Source organism: Ambystoma mexicanum, chromosome 11 (assembly GCF_040938575.1).
Source record: "Ambystoma mexicanum isolate Mex_15411 chromosome 11, UKY_AmexF1_1, whole genome shotgun sequence".
NCBI classification, from domain to species: Eukaryota; Metazoa; Chordata; class Amphibia; order Caudata; family Ambystomatidae; genus Ambystoma; species Ambystoma mexicanum.
Window position 1 is genome coordinate 620,368,600 of NC_090934.1, and position 13,926 is coordinate 620,382,525.

Consider the following 13,926-nt stretch of genomic DNA (forward strand, 5'->3'; position numbering starts at 1 on the left):
TCCTATGAAACGCATACAAACTGACAAAGGACTTTGAGAAAGAGAGCCACATACCAGCACAAGTAACAGTCCAGCCCAGTAAATTCGAAGGAGATGCAGAGGATGCAGTGGGGAAGCCGATAGCAGTCTGCTCCCAAATGCAACAGGCCAATATCTGGAGTCCATTGCCCAGTGTTGTAGAGCTGGACAAGGATGCAGAGTTTGGAAGATGGTGGTGCGACCTCTGGGAGGTGGGCCGTGTAGTCCAGTAACAGTGCCTACACCATTGGAGAAGAGAATTTGAAGAAGGCACATGGAGTGATAACAGCAGAGGCCAGAGACGCCTGCACAGTTTGGCAAGAAGACGCAAGTATCCAGGAGGAACTGGCCAAGAGTCCCAGAGCTCACACAGGTAACTGGCACGTCACAGGGACTGGTAGGGGCTTGGAGGTGCGAGAGAAACCGCCCAGGAATAACAATAAAAAACATCTTCCTCCTGGCAGTCCTTCGGAAGAGTGTCAACCAAGTGGGCCTATCGAGAAGGGTAAAAAATCAAGGGTATTGGAAATGAACCAAAGTGAAATCTAGATTGACACAAAGCATCTTCCTTGAGGCAATACTTAGGAAGAGAGTCCACCAAGTGGGCCTAGTGAGAACGAAAGAGTAGCAATGGTCTAGGGTCCCGAACTGAGGTGAAGACTATGTAAATGAGAGCCATCCTCTCGTGGCAGTACTTAGCAGGGGAGTGAACCAAGTTGGCCTAGTAAAAGAAGAATAGAAACCAGGGTCAGGGACCCAAATCAAAGTCTGCATACAAGTCATCCTCCTTGTGGCAGAACTTGTCAGAAGATGGATGCAAGTGGGCCCGACAAAGGAGGAGTGAACAGAATCAAGGAGCAAAACAAGTACAAGGTGAATATCAGAGGGAGGAACCCGCCAAATGGTGGTAAAGAAAAGATCACTAACGTGCTAAGGAGAGCCTGGGACTGTTGTACAAGTTATCTAGGAAGACAGGGAGAAGGGAGCCATTTCCCCCTGATCTCAATTGGAACTTACCCTTGTGCACATTTGGAACTTTGTTGATACTAACATCCAGCGGAAGGGAGTCATTCCCCCTAGAACCAGCTTGAACATTATCTGAGAAGCCAGGGGGTCTTTCCGCTGGGCCACTTCTGTAACTGTGAATAAATCAAGACCAGTTAAAGGGAGTAATTACCCCGATTGAGATTTAAATATTGAAGAGACTTTCTTTTGAGACGCCAGGATAAGGGAGTCATTCTCCTGGTGAGAGAACTTTACTTTCGATTAGTCCTCCTTAAATTGTAGTGGAAGGGACAGATTTATGGTCTTGACTCAGGACAGTGGCTTTTTCAGTTTATGGGCATTGTGACGGCTCCCTTAATTTTTTGAAACCCCTGTTAGAGTTGGGGATAGCTAGGATTTTGAATTCAAAGTCTTTGCCAACCGCTATGACACCTCCTGGTCAGTTTCCTTCTTCTGCACCCTTGCATCAAACATTTAGAAGGTTGATTGGCCATTTTGAATTCCATTCGTAATCATTTGGCATCTCTTGCTATTTTCACTACTGTTTGCAGTCTCAGTGTATGAAGCTAGGAAGTCTGCATTATCAGGAAGAATGAAAGGAAAGCATGGTTTCAGAGGCCCACTAGTGCAAGAGCCCTCTCGGCCAATGCCACAGAGGAACTTCACATTGGCACTGAGATTCACATGCTCGCCACATGCAACTGCAAAATTGATCTTTATTTGAAGTAGGCTTGTAAATCGAGCAGTTCCCAAGATTCCTCTTTTGTTTCTGTCCATGCGTGGATTCTCTATTGATCTACACAGGAAAATTCTCCATGGATTTTTGGGATCGACTTCCTCTCTGTCTCAAAGTGGGCCTGACCGAATGAGACCGTACAATTGTGTTGAGCATCTGAAAACTTGTCTTGCTTGTTTGGGCCTATCTGGCTCAATGGCGAGGTTTGCCCCCGCTGGCAGACGCTCAGCTAATGGAATTAGATGGTACGAGTTAGTTCGGATTCTGAAAATGCTGTTCTTTTAGAAAGGGGATGTTTAGGAGTTTCTATTCATTATGGGTACATCGGATGCCTTCTGAAATGGGGAGAGGGCAGTATTACTCCCTGGTGTTCGGAGTCCCCAGAGGGGGAAATGTTATGTGATGCTTTACCTTGAATTTGTATGTTGTGGCAAGGTTCTGGGAAAGGTGGTTTGAGTTCTATAAAGAAGACCCGGCAGGAAAATGGGAAGTAATGCCCCATATGATGGTAGCCTGCTCAATAACTGGCATTAAGTGAGGGTTACCAGGTGATACTTCCCACAGTCCTGTATATAGAGAGCAGGACCCACCAGTGCTCGCCACCCAGGCTACATTATTCCAACTGCTAAGGGTGGAACGCCAGGGTCAGATATTCCACATACATTGTACATTCTCTTCCACTCCACGCTGATGACATCACACTTCACGCTTACAGGAACAAGGATGTAGATACTAAATCGACTCCATGAAATTAGTTTGCCTGAACCAACCACCCACATCTTCATTCTGGATTGCTGCATCCTTAATCTTTGCATCCTGGACCAGTCGTCAACCAGAGATTGGTCAGTGGTGAGACTTATTCTTCCCATAAACCCTCTTTACTTGTTACATTATTCCTTTGGTGTCACATTGAAAATGATCCTCTGGTCTACCTCCCTGTCACCATAAACATGGTGGCTGCCTTTGACCATTGACTTGTTCCACTACGACCATGCTAGTGCACACTACATTATGTTAGCTTCTGGAGTACAAAATGACAATTTTCTTCCCTTGTAGCTGAAGGGGAAGGCAACAGATTCTTCTGAATCACTGCCTCTTATGCAGTTTGTGTCTTGATACTCTGGTTCCAACTACCAAGTCTGGTCTACCTCTTCAGCATCCCTGGGGACACAATAACCGGTCTCTGTATTCCCCTACCAGAATCAATGGATACAAAAGTGAGCAAAGTAACTTGGCTTCCTGAGCACCAGGCATTTTTGCAATGGTGCTTTCTATTCTAACTGGAATTGGTTTCTTTTTTCCACCTGTGATGACTTATCTCGTGGGTTGGCTTGTACGAATACTGCTTCATGTTCTGAGTCAATCCGGATTCTTGGTCCACTCAGATTTTCTAGCTTGCCCTTCAGTGGATGAAGGTCTAGTGATTGTGTACTCCGTTTCTGAGCTCTCTGAAATGAAATCACTGACTGGATAGCCAATTCCAGGTTTGGCTGCTGGACTGGGGGGGGGGGGGCATGGAGCTGAAGAACTACTTGAGTACTCATTCTTTCTTTACTGTTTCTAACTTCCTTCATAGGCACTTTCCGTTAGGAATATGGTAGGACCGGTCATTTTGTTAGGGGTCTTCTGGGAAAGTAACTTGACCTCATGTAATTGCTGGCTTTGCCGCTCCGCCTATTGACCTGCCTTTGATGATTCATCCTCCGTATATCGTAGTTTAACCATAGGTATTGAATACTTGGTAGGCCACTTGTAATACTCTTCCTCAGTAAGGCAGACCCATAGTGAGGGTAGCTTGTCTTCTCACACTTAGTGACGTTGGCTATTATTTCACAATTTTAAAAGGAAACCTCTCGGTCTTCACCTTTTTTGAGCGTTTCTGGAAACGGGACATGAGAGGCAATGGTTTCCATGTCTGAAGTTGCCCCAAGAGGGACAACTGGCAAGTAGCTAGCTTATCAAGGATGGAAGTCATAAATTGCATTCTACTGCCCCCTTGCCGCCACCTTTCATGAATGTTGTTGCACCCGACCTCTCCAGTGATTGTTTTTCCATTCTTATTAACACATGAATTAGGATGTTATTTGTCCAAAATAATTAGTTTGACTCCTCTTTCTGCCTGAAGAGAGATGGAAGCATAGGTCCACCACTGATAATCTTCCAGACAACAATGAGTCTGTTTGCCAACCTGGGGTTTTCTTTCTAGACTATCTGGTATTGTATGTCAAGCAGCCTTGCCACTATGGCCAACCAACTACTTGGGGTTGATTTAATATATGAAAAATGTTCACTGTTGTCTGAAATACGATATTATCAAGGCAAAATAGTACCCAAATGATTGTATGGGATTGAATGCTATGCCCTATTTATTTTGAACTTTCTACCACTATTGAAACTGTAATCTGGAGAAGAAACTTTTCATTACCTAATTCAGTTCCTATTTATGCTATTCGGTATGAATTGGGTATTGTCTCCCTAAAGGCTAGAGCACATTGGAAGATGCTGTCACTTCTGCGTAAGATCTTGTGCCCAGTGGTTGATTCCTTGTTCATTGACCTTAAGGTGATATTGGAAGAGAACGGAAGAACTTGTATACGTGATATATGTCCATTTTGTTGTGTTCTTCTTGATGAAGTGGGCAGTTCACTTGTTGAACACTCGGTTACAGTTGCGCAGTCTTGATTTAATCATGTGATATATGTCCATTTTGTTGTGTTCTTCTTGATGAAGTGGGCAGTTCACTTGTTGAACACTCGGTTACAGTTGCGCAGTCTTGATTTAATCATGTGATATATGTCCATTTTGTTGTGTTCTTCTTGATGAAGTGGGCAGTTCACTTGTTGAACACTCGGTTACAGTTGCGCAGTCTTGATTTAATCATGACATCACACGGGTAGTATAGTTACTTAACATTATTTATAATGCGCTTACATGGATCCATAGGCTTAAGGGTGCAGAACAGGTGATAACAAATAACATAGAAAAGAGGCATCTGCATCTACACAGGATAGGTAATGTGGAATTAACGGTTCGCCTATTCAGTAAGGTCTTCAATTTCTTTTTAAAAACATAGGTACCTCCCAAATACAGCGGTAGGTCATTCCAGGCCTTCGGGGCACTAGCATGGAAGGCTCCCTTTAAGGCCTTCAGTCCTGCACCTTGGAATCATCAATGGATCCTGATTGCTGGACCTCCGGATTCTTACCATACTTTTATTTGGTAGAATAACTTTGAGGTATGAAGGCATCTTACCTTGTCTACACTTTTGTGTAATGACCAACAACCTGAAACTAATTCTAGATTCCACCCGTAGTAATGAAGAGAGCGCCTTGCAGCGGAGACATGGTCTTTATGAGAAAGACCCACTGCCACCCTCACGTTTCCATTTTGTACGACCTGAAGTCTCTTACAGAGAGATTTACTAATTCCCACCAAAAGACTGGTGCAATAATAAATCTTGGCTCCCACTATCGCTCTCGCGATAGTCTCAGGATTAACCACGAGATGATGGGACTAAGATGCGCCAGTAGTTTAATATAGTAGGAACAGGAGGATACAATGCTACAGACATGATACTTCATGCTGAGGTGTTCATCCAAAATGACTCCCAGCGTTTTAACTTTCTTCAGCTGTGTAATTCAAACAGGTTGCATTAATAAATCGAAGTAAGCAAAGACGGTGCACAAGTCTTAATGAGCATGGCTGCTGAGCAATCATTCTTACATTTGGAAATCTTCAGTAGTTTTATGATTAACTGAAGTTCGGACAGTGATATTGGAGTAAAATCAAAGACCGGAATAGAGTGGCACCTCTCATAGGATGAAGTTGAGCTCAGAGAAACTGCTCCTATTAGCTTAGCTTGTGTATTATCAATATCAAGCTGAGTGTTGTTAGCATAGCCTGCTGGATAACTGTGCACCAAGCAACATCCCTTTCCATCCGGTCTGGGTCCAAAAGTGTTGTAGATTCTTGCTTTTTTAGAATTTTAAAGATTCTGATTGAGCATTCCTAATCCTATTTTTTAAAAAGTCATTTTCTGCCTCAATTATGGCGAACCTATACTTTTTGCCCATAACCTTATAGGCTGCCCTATCCAAAGGGGTCATAACAGATTTCCATTCATAAAAAAGTGTAAGTGTTGGGCTTTTTAGCTTCTTTAATTGCGGAAAAAAACAGATTGCATTTAGAGTAGTGCTTACATGGCTTGTTTTATAGCTGTGCTAGAGTAATTTAGAGGCAATAGCAACCGTTAGCACCTCAGTCGACGACCCCTTGCTTGAAATTTCTGGATCAAAAAGATAAAAAGTACATTAAGGGTAGCTTCAGCGTTCAAACCAGTTTTTATGCAAAGGCGGTCTACCCCATCCTAATGTAGCCCTTGTATTCCCAGATGGTAAGGGAAAGTCTGTATATTGGGGCTACCCCTCAACCCCTGCCCTCCTTCCTATCGCACCTAAACATCCAAAAGCCAGCAGGAATAGCAGGCCTTAAGGAAGGAGCTGCTGCAACATGTGCCCAAGTTTCCATAGTGGCACAAACATCAATGTTATAAGCCTCAATATATGTAGCAACCCCTCAATATATGTAGCAACCCCTATAGCTAAGTGGCAACGCACTTGTTTTGAAAGCAAGACGATGCAGAGCAACACTGGTTTGTCTGCGCTTAGTACTAAGCACGTTATAAAAAGCCAATTTTAATGATAATGTCTGGATTAATACTACAGAGATTATGCATTTGTATTCTTCTTTAGCCCATCTGAAGGGAGATCACAAGAAATTGGGAGTTTTTGCTCCATTCATTGCTATTCATCCATATAAGACTATCCGGTTCACCTTTCTTTGTTTTTGCTGGAATCTGATTTTCACTGACAGATTTTGGTGAGAAATGGAATGCTCTGAGTGGAGCAAGCAACATGACGCTTTTGTTAGTCGGCTGATCAATGTGAAACTCTCAAAAACCTGATGTTAACATGCTCTCCTCTACATGGCTAAAGATGGGACTATTTAAAGAGGTTTCATGGAATGTTTTCTGTGGGCAAGGCAGAACAGATATAGTCTACATGCTTGGCTGGTCGTACTACACCTGCATTGAAACTTGAGTATTAATTAGAATGTTTTATAATCATTATTTGATTTTTAGGTGTTTATCAATTGTTTGATTTCATAAGTTAAAACAAGTATAAGAACCTTCAATCTCTAATGTATTGTATTTATTATATGTATTTTGAATTAATTTACTAAAAGATGTTAAAGATTAATTTTGTTTTTACCCAGATATCAAAGTAAAATTGACAATTAAGCAGCCTTGGTCTGGGCCAGGCCCAAGAGTTCCGATCCAGATCACTGTCGGTCACCTTGGCAGACCGTGAAACCTATGTCTTCATCATTCGTAGGTTGATTGGTTCCAGATGTGCTCATCCACATCTAAGAATTCCTCCATGGTGCGGATAAGGTGGTTGGTTCCCTCAACCATATTGGAATGTGTACTAGAATCAACATGTTCTGCCCAACCTTGTCGATTCCACTTCTGATAGTGACCAAGTCAAGACGGTAATACAAGTTGAACTGGGTTTTCTTAATCTTTATTTTGTAAATATAAAATCGATTGGCAAAGTCCTATCAGGATATAGAGCAACACAAAAGCTGGGTTTTACATGGATCATAGAGCTTTAGTTCCCCCTAAATTGGGTTCTCCCTGAGACTGTTCAGATTAACAGTGTGGCACATGAACTACACTACAAAGCATGCAGCTGTCATTTGTAAGTAAATCCGTGTGAACGGGTATCCAATTTCTTGAACTCGTTCACATGCAATGATGGAAAATGTGCAGTTGGAGAGTGAATTTTCGAATAACTGCCAATAATTAATGTAGCATTTTTATTCTGTAGGCATAGTTGTCAATAATGGTCTCCTTAAGCCCTTAAAATCAGCACATAGACAATGAAAGACCTTTCCACCCATTTCCTGTTAATTAAAATCTTCAATTAGTGGTGAAAGGTCAGAAAAATAATGTGATATAAAAGCCCCCCCCCCCCCCATCCTTAGGCGATTCCAAGGCAGACCCTGTCGGTTGGCCCTCAATTTAATTATTTCAGTAGGTCTACTGATGAAGTTTGCTGGTCCTCTCCCACTTACGCAAGGAGTTGGGAACCTGCTCTTTCTATGCCACTGCCAGAAGTGTCGTTTTACACAATAAACACACTTTTGAACTTCCAGAACATGAGTCCTTTGTCTAGGTAGCTTTTTATAGTCATTCCCTGTGCTCATATATGGATCTTCTGTTGTAGTATTGAGTGATGCTGAACAAAACTTGGGCTTGGGTCAGAGATATGGACTGCTCCCATTCACAGAGGACTGCGTTTTGTCCCGGAAAGATCTTTTTCCAAGCTATCTTCCTAGCTATTGACTCTTGTGTGGGCATAGGTTGTCAGAGAAGAGGGATGCATAGACTCTGTCCCACTGGCTGTCTATGGCCAGATCCCCTTCAGCTGAGCAGCACATTGGGGAAAGTTAGGATAGGGATTTCACACATTGACATAATATGCTCTGTTTGGTACCCTTATGGACCTAGGGTATCATTTCTTTCACATTTCTTAACTAATAGGGTGTACTGCTAAAGCGTGTTTTAAATTGAGGTCCAGGGTGTATATATACAAGGAATGTTTCAGCCACCTTATATGGTTTGTACTCCTTCAGGATCTCTTTGTGGTCATTCCACTACTCCGCAAATGCTTGATTGACTTGTCAGATGGCTTCAATGTTTAGAAGGGGGGGGGCAGAAATGACAGTAAGTCCCGGGAGGTTAACTCAGCGTCAATGTGCTCGCCTTGGAAACAAGACAACACGAAGCAACACAGGTTCGATCCCCGGTTCTGCTCTTAGAAACCTCTGGGTATTAAGCGCGTTATACATTTCCAACTAAGACCTATTCCTTGTAACAGCGCCTCAATACCCCTGGGCTGTGTGAGCGCTTTAAAAATGCAAATGATACTTTTTAAAAAATGTACTTGGAGATTTCCCATTTGAGGCTCAACATATATTCCACAGTGTTGATTGTATTCAGATATTGTATTCCTATCTATTTTACTTACCACAAAATACCTCCGACCTGGTTTACAACATTAAGCTAGAATGGATCAAAACCTACCACCTTCTTGGGTACTTCCCTCAAGGTATACTGAAAGAAGGGAGCAATTTAACCCCCTAGGATTCTCAGGCAGCCAATCATCTCCTTAAATGTCTTAATAAATATCTGCACCAGCCTATTGCTTTAAGTGAAAAGACACAACAGATACGTAAAACAACCCCACTTACTCCAAAAATCTAATTTCACATGATCATCTGTGTAGTTGATCCCCCTGAATTCTCGAAGGAACCACATGTCTGAATGTCAATCAGAGCCATCACATGCCTAAATGGTACTGCGAGGATCCTGGCAGTTTATGCAAGGTATCTAGATGGATTCTCTGTTGGTGAAAATGTCAGTTTTAGGTATTGGGAGTTGTCAAAAACTTGATACTAGATTGTGATGATCTTTGATTTGCCCCTGATGGTTAATCTGATCCACAGTAGAAATTAATGTCTACTAGCTGGTGGTGACGCTTCTGAAGGCCGAGTTATTTGATTCTAGACAGAACTCTCAGTTCCACTGCCCATGCAGCTGGACCATTTTTACCAATTTAAAGCTTAAACTACTGAACTGTGTATTCTGGTTCCCCAATAACTGAAAACTAGACTAGTCTCTTTCAAAACTCTGCCTTAGTCATCACAAATGCTCAATAAAAAATCTTGTTACACGACCCACATTCGTTATGCTTATGTACTGGCTTGTTTGCCATTGCATCTTTAGGCACTATATCACACATCTTTACAATTTTTGGTATATGATTTTAATTGGCTGCATAGTTTGTACACAAATTCTGACATCACACACATTTAAGAAGACACAATTAAGGAGCCACATTGCATTAATTGTGTTCACAATTGCAGTGAGTACAATATATGGTTGAATATATTGCATTGAGTCGTGGCAAAATGTGATTGACCCTTAAATCAACAAACTACATTTTGACCGTAATCAGTCCTGTATAGCTGATGTCTGAAGAAGGGCTGTGTCGATGTTTCTCTGATGTATGGTCAGTAACTGGTTTGCTCAAAGTAGAGCAGCAGACGATCGCTTGTAGCATAGGAACTGTAGACTTGCACCATTGATTGCAGTGTTGCTCTTGTCAACGGCAAACTTGTAGTGCCTGTTTACACTAATCACATAAACTATGGGATTGTCTCCCTCTGTGCAAGGTAACTGTATACATTAATAAGGTTACTTTTATATGAACAAAAAATAGTCCTAGGCACTCCTCTGCGAGAACGAACATGGCCCATTGACCTGTTTGGGAAGGCACCCACGAGAGTTTGCAGCCACACTTTAGCTCACTGTACCTTTCACTGAAGGGAAATATCCATTTGCACATCAGTCTTTGTCCTGCCCACATGGGCAGTCCAGCACCAAAATGCTATGGCAATTCTCTACTGAACAAGAGTACCAAAAGCACGCCTATACATGTGTTTCAGCCTTGTTGGGCCTCATCAGTGAGGTGGAGCTGTGCCTCTCTGAGCACAGGGAGAAAGGGGTCCACGTCTGGATGAACCTAGGAAACCTAGGATGACTAAACCTAGTTCCTTTTAAACGATGAAAACAAAAAATAGTCATAGGTGCCCCTCTGCGAGAACGAACACGCCTAAATGGCCTCCCCTTCCCAAAGAACAGGTCATTTAGCCGTGTTCGTTCTCGCAGAGAGATTCCTAGGACTATTTGTTGGTTCTTTTATATCAACCTGTCACCAAGGTAGGCGTACAGCACTTGGATCAGAATTACTGGGTGCAAGAAAGCTGAAATGCTCCAGCTGCTGATGTAATCAAATTGAGTGATGTACCACAGCTGTCCCATTGTAATATTTCTAAGATTTTCCATACAGCTGCGATACATGCTGTCAGTATACTTGCTAATTGGAAACGTTAAAGATCTGTGAGGCAGGTCATTGTTTCTTGGTTGCCCTTCCCGTATTTCCCTAAATCGATTCTAATTTACACCAAATGCAATTCCCATGATATTTCCGGCCGCAAGATTGATTTCAGTAAAAATCAGTTTAATTTTGAAATAATGGAAATATATAATTTAAGAGAAATATATAATTTAAGAAAAGTGGCCTTTATGTGTATTTGGCTCCGTTGTTATAGGCACTATATGTGGGCAATAAATAAACATGTACATCAAGATGGTAAATTAATTGTTTTAAACTGCCTTACAAAAGAAAGTAACACACCAACTTCCGACTATGTGTCTGTCCTTAGACGCCGAAAAATAGCGCATTTGAAATCATTGTTGAAGTGTCGCAAATCATTGGGTAGGAACTTTGGTGATAACAACTGGTGACCGACCAGCTCACACCAGAGTTTCACGCTGGCTGGCGGATCCTCTCCCCCTTTCTGATGCATTTATGTTCCACCCGCCCTCAGCAGGTACCTTGCAGATGCCCAAACCCCCTTCCCCGTCACCCAACCTGTGCCTCTAGCAACCTGCAACACGAATCTGCGGTCCGCTACTTCACCTCGGGCTGCACCCTAGAAATGGAGAAGGGACTCTGTGATCTCCCTTTGCCATTTATATGGCAGACCTATTATTTGTAGTGTTTTTATCTTTCGGACACAAGAAAAGTCTTGCACTCTGCACAAGCTTATTATTTTCGCCCAAAAATTTCCTTAGCAAATCGGGTGGTTTGCTGGGGTGCTAATAAGAGTTTCTGAGGACTTGTTCATATCTGGCCGTCTGAACATTCCCTTAGCTAGTTGCTCTTTGAGATAATAACACCGAAGGTCCAGCTAGGTTTGGCATAATAAATGCCACCATTTTTGCACCCATTTGAGAGACACACAGCTTTTGGTGTTTGGTTATGTACCCATCTTTTGACTGTCCATGCTAATCTAAGGCCAATCCCACCCTCTCCACCAAAAACTCACCTTCTGGGAACTCTTTGATCTCACTCTTTCAAGCAGTAAGATCAAACTTTAGCCTGTCAGAGATATTTCTAAGCACTCTGCTGAGTGTTAATGACTTAATTGACGCAGTCAATGGCTAATGGTGTTATAATGTCTTAACCAAGTGTGCCTACAGCCTCTTGATTCCTTTAATGAAGTCCTCTTTAAAACAAACATTGACACATCCAGCAGTTGTGGCTTGTGTATAGGTATTTTCCAAGCACTGCTATTGTATGTCCAGGTAATCGTACCATTGTCCATCATATGGCCAAGTAGTAACATTAATATCCGTGCCCATCACCTCCGTAAACAAAAGCCCAAACTGTTGGCAAATGCTTAAATTTGCACGTATGCATTTGAGTATCAAGGGTATTGTTATAGAGACGGGTAATAATGGGGGGGTTGTGACATTTCACGTTGCTTCTTTTATGTTTGTTAGCCCTGTAATGTTATTAACAGTACTGCAATCCTGCAAGCCTGTGTGCACAAACGACACTAAAGAATGATTTCTCCTGCACTGCATCGAACCTTCGAGCAACGGTTATACAGTCCTGCAATTTACAAAGTGATCTGCTGCTTGTTTATGTTGCTAATATAACATGTATTGCTGTGCAGTGACGTAACTCCCAGCTTCTTTTGCATCCTTACTAACCGCTTTGTATATTTCCTATGATACCCATGGCAGGGTCTAAGCAGCACTGAGAGTTCATTTCTCCTCTCCAATCTACAAGTGGTAAGCAGACGATGGAATTCGTAGAAACCCCTATACGTTTGCATGCCATTGTGTGTGTAGTGGTTTACATTCATGCATGCCGAGGTAAAGGCGTTACCAGCCAGTATCCACAAATATCCTCTCTCTCTCCTCTTTGAGAATGCTTTTTTGTCCCAACAAAATCTGCCCAGAAACTGTTGCCCATGATGTTCTGATTAATACACCCCACTGGGTGAGGTTTTTTAGGGGTTAATGGTCGCTTTCCGTGTGCTATTGGAGACGTAAAATGTCTTCCCACGGAACTACAGAGATTCAACTAAATATGCAAATGATTTGCTCATGCCCACGATTTTTATTTGCATCCCTCACACTAAATATGCTCAATCCAACTGTCCATAGTAACTTCTATTTTCAAGTTTCAAAAGTGCAGCACCGGCCAGTTTAATTTCCTAGAAACCATCGCCTTGGTGAGAACCACTTAGAAAATAAGGGGCCCTGGTTTTATTTGAGACATTAAGCCTCTTACAAGTATGGCACTGTGGCATAAAGTGGTGACAACGGATAACCACACACTTCATACCGCGACCTTTCTCTGGTGTTGGGGGAAACATCCATCAGCAATTCGCGAGAGGCTTTTCCTCCTGAAAAATGAGCAATTTAACATGGGCGAAATAACCATTGCAGTTATTTCTGGGAACGCCAATAGGGTCAGAGCGGATTTAAAATGGGGACCAATACTGCCATCTTGCCACTCCTAATTCGGCAAATATGGCGCCGAAGTGAACGGCAGTAACACTGAATCAGTGTGGCTGTGTTTTCTGCTATACCGATAATTGGAGCAGTTGTGCTTTTAACACTACCACAAAATACTTTCTTTCACGTTTCTTAATTTAATTATTAGTTAAGAAGTTCAGAAGAATACTTTTGCGTACAAGTCACACAAGTGAGGATCCCTGATGCCAAAATAATGGCATCAATATAGGAGAATGTTAATTAATGTGTGATCAATGTTAATGGGGAGACACTCATTCAGACACCTTATATTGAGAAAGGCAAGCCTCTTCACTTATCCACCACCAGTGATCTTAAATCCGAAAGGCACCGTTTCAGTCAATCATTTCCCGCGTAGTACAGGGGTTTTCATTGATTGGATGTGGCTGTATCGAGTTGGTGTGGTTAGTAACCAAATGTTATCTTACAAGAGCATTTTGGGGAGATGACGTATGAATTGCCCAGTACAAAAGCTGACTGACTTCTCAATTTGTAATGGGTTGTTACAGTGCAATTTACGAAGGTCAGCTTTCAAGATTCGAAAATATGCGTCTAGTGTCTATGCCAATAATAACCGATTGACTGGACCCATAATCATTTGGGTGTCAACTTATCAGTTGACCACCCTGAACAAATGGGGAACATGGTA

At 42.3% G+C, this 13,926-nt stretch overlaps 1 protein-coding gene across 6 annotated transcripts in view; it reads left to right on the plus strand.

Moving 5' to 3' along the window:
* Positions 1-13,926, plus strand: part of ANO5 (anoctamin 5) — a 652,338-nt gene that overhangs the window by 124,870 nt on the left and 513,542 nt on the right. For 2 of the 6 annotated variants that reach the window (XM_069623486.1, XM_069623487.1), the window contains one exon: positions 12,480-12,527. The exons of the other annotated variants lie outside the window; for them this stretch is intronic. In XM_069623486.1, the coding sequence (XP_069479587.1) occupies positions 12,480-12,527 (48 nt within the window). The remainder of the gene's footprint in view (positions 1-12,479; positions 12,528-13,926) is intronic. 6 annotated transcript variants of the gene reach the window in all.